The sequence below is a fragment of the Prionailurus viverrinus genome, chromosome X, assembly GCF_022837055.1.
Source record: "Prionailurus viverrinus isolate Anna chromosome X, UM_Priviv_1.0, whole genome shotgun sequence".
Lineage (NCBI taxonomy): Eukaryota > Metazoa > Chordata > Mammalia > Carnivora > Felidae > Prionailurus > Prionailurus viverrinus.
Genome location: NC_062579.1, coordinates 53390279 through 53402856, shown reverse-complemented (window position 1 = coordinate 53402856; position 12578 = coordinate 53390279). Strand labels below are relative to the sequence as shown.

Here is a 12578-nt window from a genome sequence, read left to right as displayed (position 1 = left end):
GGAGCAATGAGCATGAATAGAGTCCAGGCAGGTGGCCCTTCATCCTCCTCCCTCCCAATCTGGCTCTGGATACCCACAGCCCCAAGGCGTACATGTTGGCTTTCGTAGGGTCGTACTCAGGGTCACTGGTGAGTCTTAGGTGGCTGAGGGCCATGGTTTTCAGCCGTGACTATGTGTGAAAATCAACTGAGCAGCTTTTGAAACTCTAATACCTGAACCCCATCAAGAACACTTAAATCTCTGGCTGTAGGGCCCAAGTAGAAGCATTTTCTTGAACCCCCCAGGTGATTGATTATTCAGAGGTACAGCCTGGGGTGAGAATCACTGGTGTAGAGAGACAGGTTGAGACTAGATGTTGCTTGATTGTAATCTTTTCTCAAAGAAAGTCTTTGTATGGGCCAGTAAGGACAGTGCCTCCAAGAGGCTACCCTGCTGCCCCCCAGCATCCAGGAAGCAGCCTGATAGCCTGTCCTCCAGTCATCTGATCACATTTTATCAACATTCATCTCTGGGTAGTGATTGATATCTATTTCTCTTAAAACACTGGGACAGTCTTTGCTCCAGGGGAATTGCTAGGGCAGGGGTGGGGTGACACCCGCTGCTCCCCCCACTGCCTCTCCTTCAGCAGCTGACTAACCAAACCCTCCCCTCTCAGCCCCATGGCTACATGTGTCCCCACTCCCCACTGACCCCACCAAGTTGCTCTGCAGGCAAAATCAGGGCTGGCCTCATTGAGAGTAAGGTGGAAGTTTAAAAACAAAGTGCCCACCTTTACTCTGTGAGTTTCTCTTCTCAGCCCGCATTCCTCTTGGTACGTTTCCCTAGGCTCTAACCTCTATTTCCTGCCTCTAATTTCCTGAGAGGATGCCAGGGGCTCTGAATGGCCCCATATCTAGGGAACGTTGCCACATGTGGCCAGACCTGTCCTCATTGTCTTTATCAGATTTTCCCAGCATACCACTGGCTAGTGCTGGCTCACAGGGTGCCTCTGGTCCCTTTAAGTCAGGAGGTCTTCATTTCATCCAGTCACTGGCCCTACCTTCTTCTGAAATGACTGACCCTCCTCCTCTTCCACTTACAGCTGGTGGAGTGTGGAGCATGAATTAATGATTGGCATGGTATAGGGTGCGACATGTCCCCAAAGTCACAGCCAGCTGAGCCTCATTTGCCTTGGTCTCTTTCTATTACTTCCATTTTCAAACACTTGCCACGTGGGTTGAAGAGGCCCACCTCACTAGAAGACCGGATGTCTACTGAAAGTATCACAAGGCCCTTGCTCTGTGTTCCAGGTATGATCCTCCCTTTTACCACCAGCACTACTGACCTTGCACTTCCACTCTGGCTCCTATCTGTGCACTACAAATCTGGCTTCTGGCACAAGAATTTTTCTTTCCCCAAACCAAACTGAACTCACAAACTTGACATTTCCATAGATGTAACCAAAGAGCACACAAGTTCACAATGTTTTAGGGTTTTCTGTTAAGACAGATTTGTTTGCTACCAGATGGGGTCAGTTAGTATGGCAGTGCCAGTAGAGAGTGAAGAAAGAGCAGCCAGAGCCCCCTCTTCTGCATGCCTCCGTTCCTCGGCGAGAGCCATGACCTTGACAGTGCAGGGTGAGCCACTAGCAAAGAAAGTCTCGCTCCCTCCCCTGGCACCCAGTGCATTTGGAGAGGATGGTCTGTAGTTGGCATGGAGGGAAGCAAATGGAAGCGATACTAAGCAACTCTACCAGAGATATTGATGGGCACAATGTCAGAGTGCGTGGAGCAAGGTTGAGGCCACCGTTTCTCCTCTAGGATGGGCAGAGGGAAGGGGCTATTCCACGCAGCTTGCTTGTCGGTTGTGGTAGACAGGCTCAGGGAGGCCTCAGGGGCCCTCACACCCTGGGTGGTAGTCTCATCCTCGCTCAGCTGCCGTTTTGTAGGCTGTTGGGAAAGAAGGTGATGGGAAGGGTGTGCTCCCGACGAGATGAGCCATGCCATGGGATGGCTGTCTAGGTAGGGTGGTCGGAGGCTTCATCTAGGAGGCAGGAAAGTGTGGACAGGCTACCAGGCCAGACACCTGCTGTGTACAGCCCATCTCAGCAGGGCCTCCGGATAGCTCTGCTGGTGGGCAGAGGTGAGTGGCAGCTCCTGATGGGTAACGTAAACTGCTTGAGGACCCCTGTCAATGAGTGCAGAGAGAGCTCTGTATGCTGGCTCTCACAGGTGGGGGAAGAGGCAACTCACCATCAATACAAACTCCAGACGCCTGCCAGCCTGGGGCCTTGGGCTAAGGGTGGGCTCAGGGGCCTCATCAGCAGAGCGGAAGGTCTGCCCCAGGAGTCTGGCCTCCGAGTACTGTTCCTCATATTCTTCTGAAAAATAGCACAGTGGATACACACTCTAGGGGGCCATGGCCAAGCACTGGGCTGGGAAGGGACCATGAGAGCTGGGGCTCCTGCTCTAGCTGCCAGGCCTGACTTGCATTGCTTCTCTAGGATATTTTCCGGCCTCTGAGCCTCTGGATTCAGCAATGGAAAAAGTCCTACTTCCCAGGACTGTGAGCGCCAAGGAGAAAAGAGAGTCAATGAAATGGAGTTGTGCCAGTTCTGAGACCAAGCCTGTGTCTTGATGGCCCCCACCTTAGGTGCTCAACCTAGAAAAGAGGTCCAGAAAGCAGACACCTTTTGCCATTTTAGGCTGCAGGGTCCCCTCTCTGAAACCCTGCACCTCTTCAGGTTTTCTGCAGCCCTACCAGGGAAAGGACCTGCATGAATCACGAAGACATCTGCATTGGAAAGTCCAATGTGGAGTGCTCCCTTGGATGTCAAGAACTCTTATTTGAGCCTCCAAGGGCCTGGTTCCCTGCACCTTGGTCCCACTGTGGGTGGTGTCAGGTCAAGAGGGGCTTAGTTGAAGCAGAGGGAAAGCAGAGGTAGTGACATAGAAGGCAGGAGAAGTCGAGGGGCATTGTCAGCGAGTAAGAAGGATGCACAGGATTTGGATGGGCTTCATTTAAGTGATGAATTCGATGAGTAAAGGAGGAACGTGAGAGCAAAGAACCAACAGGTGGGGCTCTATGCACATTTGAACAGACTTTAAGACTCCCAGAAACTTGGACTCAGGAGGGGCCTCAAAAGTTCTCTGGTCCAACACCCCACTGTGGGCTCAGAGTTCTTCCTAAGCAGCCCTTCCAGTTGCTTCTTCAGCCTCCACATGCTCCTGCAGAGAAGGGAGGGCAGCCTTCCTCCCAAGGCAGCTCATTCCATCCAAGAACAGTTGGGGCTGTCAGGTGTGTCAGGAAAGCTCTTCCTTATCTTGAGGTGAAATATACCTCCCTCTATATTTCTACCCACCCATCCTAAATCTGCCCATGGTGGCAACATAAAGCACATGGACTCCTTTCTGCATGATAGCTCCTCTCTTATCTGAACACAAGGCTCATGGTGTCCCTCAGAACCTTGCTTCTCTAAGGTCACTGCTGCCCTGGCAGGGAGGTGGGGGTTTGGGCTGTAGTCCAGTTGGGTGGCCCAGCTGCTGTTTTCTAGTCCCCTTACAAGTTAACCTTTGTTGGTGTGGATAAATGAGAGCCGATAAGGCTTCTTTACACATGTAACATTCACTCAACAAATGTCTACTGAGCCCCTCCTGGAGATCCAGCTCTGTGCCAGGTGCTTCTAGAAAGGCAAGGGTATGAAGAGATAACATTCTTTATGTTGAGACAGTCAGTCTGGTTATGTGGACAAACTCTACACCCAGGACTAGTAGATGAATGAGTAAATGAAGGGACAAATGAGAGAAAAAGCAGCTCAGAACTATACAAGACCTCTTGAGGTGGATGGCGTAAGGCAGCTGGCACGAGTGCTCATGCAGGGAAGGATGCAAAGTGCAGAGCGTTAAAGGGGTTTTTGGGTGAGGCAAGAAGAGAGCTTTGAATAAAGTGTGAGGATTGGGGGTTGGGAGAGTGAGGAAGGGCTTCTAGGTTTGGAAAAAAGCCCAAGTGGGACAGTGAGTTCCTGGCATAGGCATGGAGCTTGCGACTACAACTGAGGTTTTATTTGTATTATTTCATGGAGATAGAACTTACCTACAGTAAGGAACGCAAATCTTAAGTGCGCAGCTCAGTGAATTTTGACATACGCATGTCCCTTGTAACCTCCATCCAGAGACTGTAATGCCCCAGTAGCCTCTCGCATAGCACTGAGGTTTAATCCTTTTACCACTCACATTAGCTAAATCCCTCTGATAAACGAGTATGGTTTTCATATTGCAAAGTCTTATCACGGACTGTACAGTCTTTTCTTTTATGGTAACTTTAGTATCGTTCCCAGCCATGCCCTGCGTTCCACAGGACACGTACTGGGAGTTGACGATGCATCTTATCAGGGTCTCTTCAGCTGCAAGATACTCTTGCCAAGCAGGTTACATACCATTTTTACTTCTCACAAAACTTTGTCATGTGGGTAATTGGAATCTGATTTGAAAGACGACGGATTGATCTGAAACTCAGGGAGGTTGGGTAATCTGCATAGTGTCTCACAGCTGGTTAGGCATGGGATTCAAATGTGATTCTAGGTCTGTCTGATTTCAAAGTCTGTGTTTTCTCACTCTACCTGGTGCATGCAATCTGACTGCTCTGGTACTACAACTGGGCTGTTTTTCTGGGTCATGTGGACCCAGCTTGGTGTACAGGGTACTCATCTGTATACCCCAAAGATGCCAGGCTGGGATTTGGGGACGAGGAGAGATCTGGGTGCTGTGCACTGGGCTTCCTTTGATGAGGCAGTAGCTAGCTACCCAGGAGCCACACGGACAAGGTTAAGACAAGAGCAGAGTGAGCGAAGTCCTGAGAGGGAGACCCTGCAGATGCCTCCATTGTCTTTGGGTGCGAGGATTCCAAAGACATGGGTGATGTGGCAAGAGAGGGTCTAGAAGGTTTGTAAGGCCACGCAGGGGGAGTCTCTCACCCAGCTCTCTTGGTAAATGGCTTGACCATTGCCCTGCTTCTGCCTCTGTCTCCCCCCCCCCCCGCCCCCCCCATGTACTCTTGAACTGCAAAATAAAGGGGCGGGGGGGTGGGTGCGAGTAAACAGCCATAGAAATTATTAGTCTGGAAGGTAAAGAGATGGGAAATTTATGTTTTGTTTTTCAGTGGGTTTTAAACTGTTCTGTCTTTTTCTCTAGATGGTCCCTGTCCTCTTTCTTCTTCGCCTCCCTCCAGCCGCTGCGCATCTCGCCTGTGGGCTCCGGCCGCAGCCCCCCTCCCTCTCAGTACCTTGCAACAGGCTCTGGAGATTGAGCTGCGCCTCTCGAAGCAGCTCCTCTACACTCGGGGGCCTGCCCGAGGAGAGGAACACGTTCACTGGCTGTCGCCATGACGACCTCGAGTGGGCAGTCGCTGTCGCATTTTCCCGACCCGAGTTAGCTGCAGCTAGGGAAGGAGAGAGTCAGTGAGAGGCGCAGCTGAGGGCGGGAGGGGGGGGGGGCGGCGCGCGGTGGCCAGTGGGCGCCCGCGGTTCCCCAAGACCCGCCCTGTCGGGGGTGGGGGGGCGGAGCGAGGCTGCGCTTAAAATGCGGGGACTCGCCAGCCGCAAGATTTTTCCTCGACAGATCCTGCCGCAGGCAGCTCCCTCCCGCTCCACCGACCTCTTCCCGTGCCGCCGCCGCCTGCCGCCTGCCGCCCGCGTCTTCCCGGCTACCGCCGCCGCCCGCCCTCTCCGATCCCTGGGACGAGGTAAAGCGCCCCGGGCCGAGCCACTGGGCACTCCGCCCGGAGCGCCCGTCCTCCGTGCTCGCCCCAGTGGGTGTGGCTCGGCCTCTCCCGCGCCCCGCCGCGGCACTTCGGTCCCCTCCCCCCGCACCCCACCGCCGCATTTCAGCCTCCCCTCGCGGCCTCCAGCTCCCCACCCCCACCCTCGCCCCCGCCCTCAGACTCAGGGCCCCGGAGCTAATCCTAATGTCCGAGGCCGCAGGAAATCTAAACAGCCTGCGCATGGCGAACGTGGCCCTGCGAGAAGAATTAAATGCCCTTCGCGGGGAGAATGCCAATTTAGGCCTTCAGCTCGGAAGAGCCCTAGCCGAGGTTAATTCCTTGCGGGGCAACGTCTCGAGCTACATCCGCTGGCCAGTGCCGGTGGTGCCCGTCCTGGCCGAGGAGAACTTTGAGTTCCCGCTCAGCGAGATCGACGCAGTTCCCGAGGGAGAGCTGCCTTTCTTGTGCTGGCCTCCCCCTCGCGCGGAGCCCGAGTATGCCTCGGACGAACTGCTGATTAGCGTGATCCAGGATTGCGGTACCTCCGACGCGCCCGTCGACCCTCCCCCGCTGCCCATCCCGCCCCCGCCGGCGCTGCCCCCGCCCCCATCGAAGGAGCAGCCCGCGCAGCCTCCTCTGCCGCCGCTGGAGCGGCCTGAGTTAGAGCCCTTCTCGGGCGACCCGGTCTATCTGGCCGAATTCCTGATGCGGCTAGAGACCTTCATAGCTGACCATGAGGATCATTTCCCCGGGGGCGCCGAGCGGGTGGCCTTTCTGATCTCCTTTTTCACTGGTGAAGCCAAGGACTGGGCCATCTCAGTCACCCGGGAAGGAAGCCCCCTGCGTGCCAACTTCCCACGCTTCCTGGATGAGATCCGTAAGGAATTCTGCGGGCCCATCCCCCCAAGTGTGGCTAAAAAGGCCATCCGCAAGCTCAAGCAGGGAGATTGTACTCTAGGCAGCTATGCGGATGCTTTTCAGTTCCTGGCCCAATTCTTGTCTTGGGATGACTGCCGCCTTCAAAACCAATTCCTTAAAGGCCTGTCAGAATTCTTCCGCAAGGAGCTCTTATGGTCAACCGAAATGGCCGACCTGGATGAGCTGATTCTCGAATGTGTGGAGATAGAAAGAAAAGTGCGTGTCCCCAAGCCAATCCCTCTCCCTGGGGTTCGCAACATCTTCTTCCCTTTTGCTAAGGACCCTAATATCGACGACAGTGATGAAGAAGAGTACTACAGTGACGAAGATGAAGAGGCACGCAGGCGCAAGCTTTACGACAGGGACCAGCGAAGGCACGTGAGAGGTATTCAGCAGGAGGCGAAGGAAGAGGAGGAGAAGAGGAAGAAGGAGGAAGAGATGAGGAAGAAGCAGCTGGAGGAGATGAAGCAGAAACAGGAAGTGGAGGAAGAGGACGATGAGGATGAGGAGGTGGATGTGGGTGTGGAGGTGAACATATTCAAGAGGAGCGAGGATGAAGATGAGAATAAGGGTGGGGAGGCAGGTGCAGATGGGGGCCAGGAGCCAGAGCAGGAGCCAGAGCAAGAGCCAGAACAGGAGCAAGAGTCAGAGGATGAGACCCAAGATGATGACCTCGACGAGCTGATGGAGATGGAGCCGACCGTTGCCCACGCTTCATCCCAGACTACTGGCTACTATCATGAAAATTTCCTGGATGCATCGCCTCCCATCATACAGCCCAGCAGGCGGAGGAACCAAAACCGAGTCCCACTTCTGGAGGGCCTGCCGGGTACTAATTCACCATTCTACAGTTCGCCGCCACTGATTCGCCGCGCAGGTCGCTTGGGGCAACGCCAGATTCGAAGACGTCCCCCGGTGCTATTCCGCCTCACTCCGAGACAGGGGGGCCACCGGGCGGCACGTGGCCGAATTCGCGTGTGAGTGCTGGGGCGAGCTGGCCAAGCAGAACACACCCTTCTACTGCGTCCCCTGCCCCTGCTATCGCTGCCACACCTGCCCCTTTTGCTGACCAGTACTTGAGGGAGTTCCAGACCTGCAGAGCCCGAAGAAGACTTCTAGAACGCCAGATCATCTTGCAGCCCTGACCAGCAAGTGCCGCGCATCCAACCAAGGCCACCTGGGAAAGAAGGGATCAGCGATAGCTGTCCTCTTGGTGTGCACTCTGCTCAGGCTTGCCACAAGTTAGAGAGCAGGTTTCTGGGCCTGTTCCCATAAAAGAACTAACTGGTCACCCTCTTGTATTTCCCCTCTAGTTGTTCCTAACCCTCACCTCTCCTGCGTTTATTCACCCTGCGTTCTATGGTTTTATCCTCTGACTGGATCACCAGGACTTCACCCAATGCCTCACTGATCTGCCCCCACACCAATGAGCAAAAGGACAGGCTACACTGAACTCCTAAAGCCACCGAGGCCACTTACTAGATATAATCAACGGAGAGCAGGATGGTATCAAGAGATGTACCTAGAAACCGACACTTGCTTCAAGCCACACCTCCAGCAGAAGGGCCCCGAAGAGAACTCTACATCTAGCCCAGTGTGCGCACACAAAGCCACACATCAGATGGACAACTTGGCTGAGATTTGTTCTTGACTGACTGAGCAAGCTCGTTCCTCCTCCACATAGACTACTGTGGCAGGGCTCTTGGACCAGCTTGCCAAATCTGGGACCCTCTCCTCTTACCACACTGCCTTCCCGGGCATCCCCAGCCATTAGAGTCCGATGTTACAGGCTCTAACCCTTTTCTTGACATTGCCTAAAAGGTGGAGGACGGGGAGGAGGAGAAGGAGGGGGAGGAGGAGAAGAAGGAAGCAGCAGCAAGTCAGTTTGACATTGTAAGGAATGACTCTTTCCTTAGGGACAGTGGTCTCTTTCCCTCACCAGGCCTTGGACTGCAGTCCCCAGCCAAAGGTCTTTGCAGGAGACTTGCCTTCCTTGAGATTCCAGAGGAGGCCTAATTGGCCTTTCTTTTCTGGACTGCTAAAAGAGAGAGGGCCCAAGGCCTGCTCTTTAATTTCGACCTAAAGGATTCCTTAGTTTTGAGAGGAGAGAGGAAGGTTCTGTTTACAGAGACTGCACGCACTGCAGCCTTAAGCTGGGATGTCCTCATGTTTCTTATATGGGGAGGGGGCAGCCATGGTCTGGTGCTGGACCTCCATTAGACAATGAGGCTTAAGAGTGTGACTGCCTCCTAGTAATCCCTGGGACTTCTGGGTACCAACCTAGGTGCCCTCATAAAGGGTCTTGCTGCTTGTCTTGGGTCTAGAAGACACTGCTTCTGCAGTGAAAAAGTACATACTATGTCACTCTGGCCACAGAATGCCAGCCAGACCTGCTGCTGGCCTGAACTGCCCCCAACACTGAGCCTCCTGCCTAGTGTCTGGCAGCTGGGCACATGTAGCCACAGTGTCTGTGGCCAGAGGGAAGAAAACATAGTGAACTCTGCCTCTGTTCCTCACCGGAGTCTGACAGATAACCTCAGCCCAGCCTTAGGATTTTGAGCCTGGAGGCAAGAGGAAGGAGCTGGAGGAAGAGGAGTCACAGAGAAACCCAGTCCTCTGGCTGGTTTCTGGTGAGGTCTCTATTCATCACTGGGAGGTAAGAAGCCCTTTTGTTTATAACCCACTTCTTAGCCTGGGAATCAGTGGAGCCGGGTTCCTATAACCTGTTGCTACCTCTTAAAAAGGCTCCCTCCTTCTCCAAGGAGAAAAATAATAGATAATCATTATAGAAAAATATGGAAAATAGAGAAAACTATAAGGACAAACACCCCCAAACATTCAGGACCCGACCACACAGATGCAAGTACTATTAACACTTTGTTGCCTTTCTTTCTAGCGTGTTCTCACTCTGTCTCTTCAAAGCTGAGATCATCCTGTAAGCTCTTGATCAGCAGGATTTAAAATGGCTGCCACCGATGCAGTCATGCATACTGAATAATTTATTTAAGCATTCTCCTGATTCGTTGGACATTTCAGTTGCCTGGTTTTCTCCATTCCCACCAGTATGGGAGTCAACAACCTTGTAAAGAAAATTTTGTCTGTTTTTCAGCTATTTCCTCAGGAGAGAGTTCCAGAAGGGGAACTGCTATTCTTCTAGGCTGTGGACCCTGTTTGCTGACAGTCGACACGCTGGCCCTGCTGCCCATGTCCCTGAGTGAGAAGTGCAAAGGACAGGTGCCTTGCACCCCAACCTCCAGGGACCCCTCAGCACAGGCCCTGCCTGTTCCCATGGTGCTTCTCACCCTGAGCCTTGTAGTCTCCACCGGGAAAACAGCGGATGAGCAGTGAGCTGGTTTCTAGCCCTCTGGTGGCAGGGGGCTTGGGCTTCCCCTTGACCCTCTTTCCCTCCCCCTTTTCCCAGATCTTCAATATTTGTTGTGATGTAACAGTCACAAGAGCTGTAAGAGGAACTATGGGCTTTGGGTGCTTTCTTGGGTTGAAAGCGGGGTGGGGGTGGGGGTGGGGGTGGGGAAATGCATGCGGGGGTGGGGGTATGAAGGCAGCCCAAGGATTCCCAGAGACTCGGGAGGAAACCCATTTGAGACAAATGTGTTATTGTTATTGTGTTATTGTTGCATTACTGTGTTGTGAAGATAAATCATTCTGTATGCTAAAGCTTTCTCCTCAATAAAAATATAAAGGGTGTGTAAAGATTGTGTCTCTCTGCATTATTGAGCAAACATAGATGAGTACTCAATAGGCATCATTTACCAGGCACCTTGCCTGAATCAACCCTAGCCTGAAGCCCTGTGACCCTTAGATGAGGGAACGAAGGCCCAGTGAGGCTCAAGGGACCTACCTAGAGTCCTACGCATTTGTGGATGGCAGTTGTTGGGAGGGAGATAAAAGGATTAGCCATCTTGAAAAATAGCATTAGTTCTCCACTTACTGGGATATAAAGCTATGAGTGGCCCAGTCCTATCATCCTAAAACAGCACCCCTCCTGGCCCCCAACACACACACACACACACCTGACCGGGGGGGGGGGGGGGGGGGGGGGGGGGGGGGGGGGGGAGGCCCAGGGGCTGGGTGGCGCTGGTGAGTTGGGAGGGCCCTTCCATTTTGTGGCACTAGGTGGTGCTATGGGACACCAGTGAACTGGTGGCTGAATATTTTTAAATACACATGCCCAGAGCGGTTCACACAGAACCGCTTCCAGCAAGATTTCACTGCTCCTCACAGACTGTAGGGTCAGAAGAAACTGAATCCTATTGTTGGATTTGGTAATGTTTCCCAGCTATGAATTGGAATTTCTCCCCCTGGGACAGTGGGTGGGAATGTTTACTGAGCCCCCTACTAGGTACAAGTACTTTGCTGGGCACTTCACATCTTTATCTCATTTCATCTTATCCTCATCTTACAGATGATTGAACAAAGGCTTAGAGAGAAGTCACTGGTCCAAGGTTTACAGCTGGCAAGTAGCTTTTCCACAGTTCCACGACTGCCCAAGAGTTAGCTCCCGGGACCCTTTGCCCCTTTCTGCCTCCACTCACTGCCCTTACTATCTCCTAGGCCTGCGCACCCACCCTGTCCTGCCCACCCTCCCCCAAGCTTACAGGAGCACGAGAAAAAAAGCACATTTGCTTTGCCCCTTTAAGAGGTTGGGGGGAAGGAAGGAAGGAAGGAAGAGGGAAGTGGGGAGGGAGGGAGGAAAGGAGGAGAGAGGAAACCAGCATGTTTCTGACCAACTTTCACCAACACCTCATTTCCTTCCCACAACAACTCAGCACAGCAGGTAATGTGTTTCCTTTTAGAGCTGAAGGACCTGAATTTCAGAGACACTAGGTTCCATGGGGGACTTGGGTATTTGTGACTCCCAAACTCATACTCTCTCAACTCTAATACCCCATGCTGATCCCAAGAAAGTCCCTCAATGAGCTCAAGTCTCAACCTGACTGAATTCTGGGTCCTTGCCAAAGCAAGCAGATATGTGCATCAGGTGCACTGTCTCTGGAGGCTCTGGGAGAACCAGCCAGGTGGCCGTTCTGCCCTGCAGGGAAGGACCTGCAGAGTAAGGTGCTGAGTTTAAGGTGATGAGGTGTGTGTGGCTGACTGCCCCTTCTGGGGGAGGGACAGAGCTGTGGTGCTGTGGGCCGCATCAGTGAGCACTGGGGCTTCCGTTTCTGCTTCAGGGGGTCAGACAAGGTCTCTAGCACCCCTAGAGTTTCTCATGCCATCGCAGGTAGGGATAGGTGAGCCCAGGTTGTGTCATGCCCCATCAGAGCAGGTGGAGGAAAATAAGAGGAAGGTGAGCCTTGCCCCAACCCTGCAGCCAAAGGCCTTGTGAGTATAGGGGAAAGAGCCCTGGATTACAGTCCAGCCCTGACACTGACTTGATTTGGGACTGTACTTGAGTCCCATTCCTATTCAGACCGCAGCTTCCACATCTCTCTAGTCACTGTTGGGTTCCTGGTACCCAGCACAAGTCTGGGTACACAGTAGGATCTCAAACCTAGCTTGGTACATGAATGAAGAAATGAGTGGAATAAATGGGCTGCTGGATGGAAATGTCAAGGCGGCCTGCCAAGGGCATCTGCAGATGGCATGAAGTTTGGAGGACTAGAGGATCCCTTTCATAATGGAGTCAGGAGCTCCCCCTCCAAATTTCCCTAACCTGGAAGGGTGTGCTGAAATGGCCTTTATAAGGTGCACATGTGAGACCTTGTAGTCAGGTTCAGAAAAACAACCACAGAAGCCTGAGTGGGAGAGATGTGGCTTAGGAGAAATTTGTGGGAAAAAATCAGAGAACTTGAGTTGATGGGGGCTCAGGATGACTCAGCAGATTTATGAGGATGGCAGAAATGAGAATGCCTTCCTGGGCTGCTACAACAGAGTATGGGATCCAGGAGATGGGCAGACCCCCA

At 53.0% G+C, this 12578-nt stretch overlaps 1 protein-coding gene across 9 annotated transcripts in view; it reads right to left on the bottom strand.

Moving 5' to 3' along the window:
- Positions 1-12578, bottom strand: part of NHSL2 (NHS like 2) — a 296010-nt gene that overhangs the window by 35536 nt on the left and 247896 nt on the right. For 6 of the 9 annotated variants that reach the window (XR_007148892.1, XR_007148891.1, XR_007148893.1 and 3 more), the window contains 3 exons: positions 5260-5415; positions 2232-2359; positions 1733-1928 (listed from right to left, as the gene is read on the bottom strand). The exons of 2 other annotated variants lie outside the window; for them this stretch is intronic. Coding sequence is in view for 4 of the 7 variants with exons in the window: in XM_047843556.1 (XP_047699512.1) it covers positions 1733-1928; positions 2232-2359; positions 5260-5415 (480 nt within the window). In the remaining 3 variants the exon portion in view is untranslated. The remainder of the gene's footprint in view (positions 1-1732; positions 1929-2231; positions 2360-5259; positions 5416-12578) is intronic. One more of the 9 variants, XM_047843558.1, reaches the window with a different exon arrangement.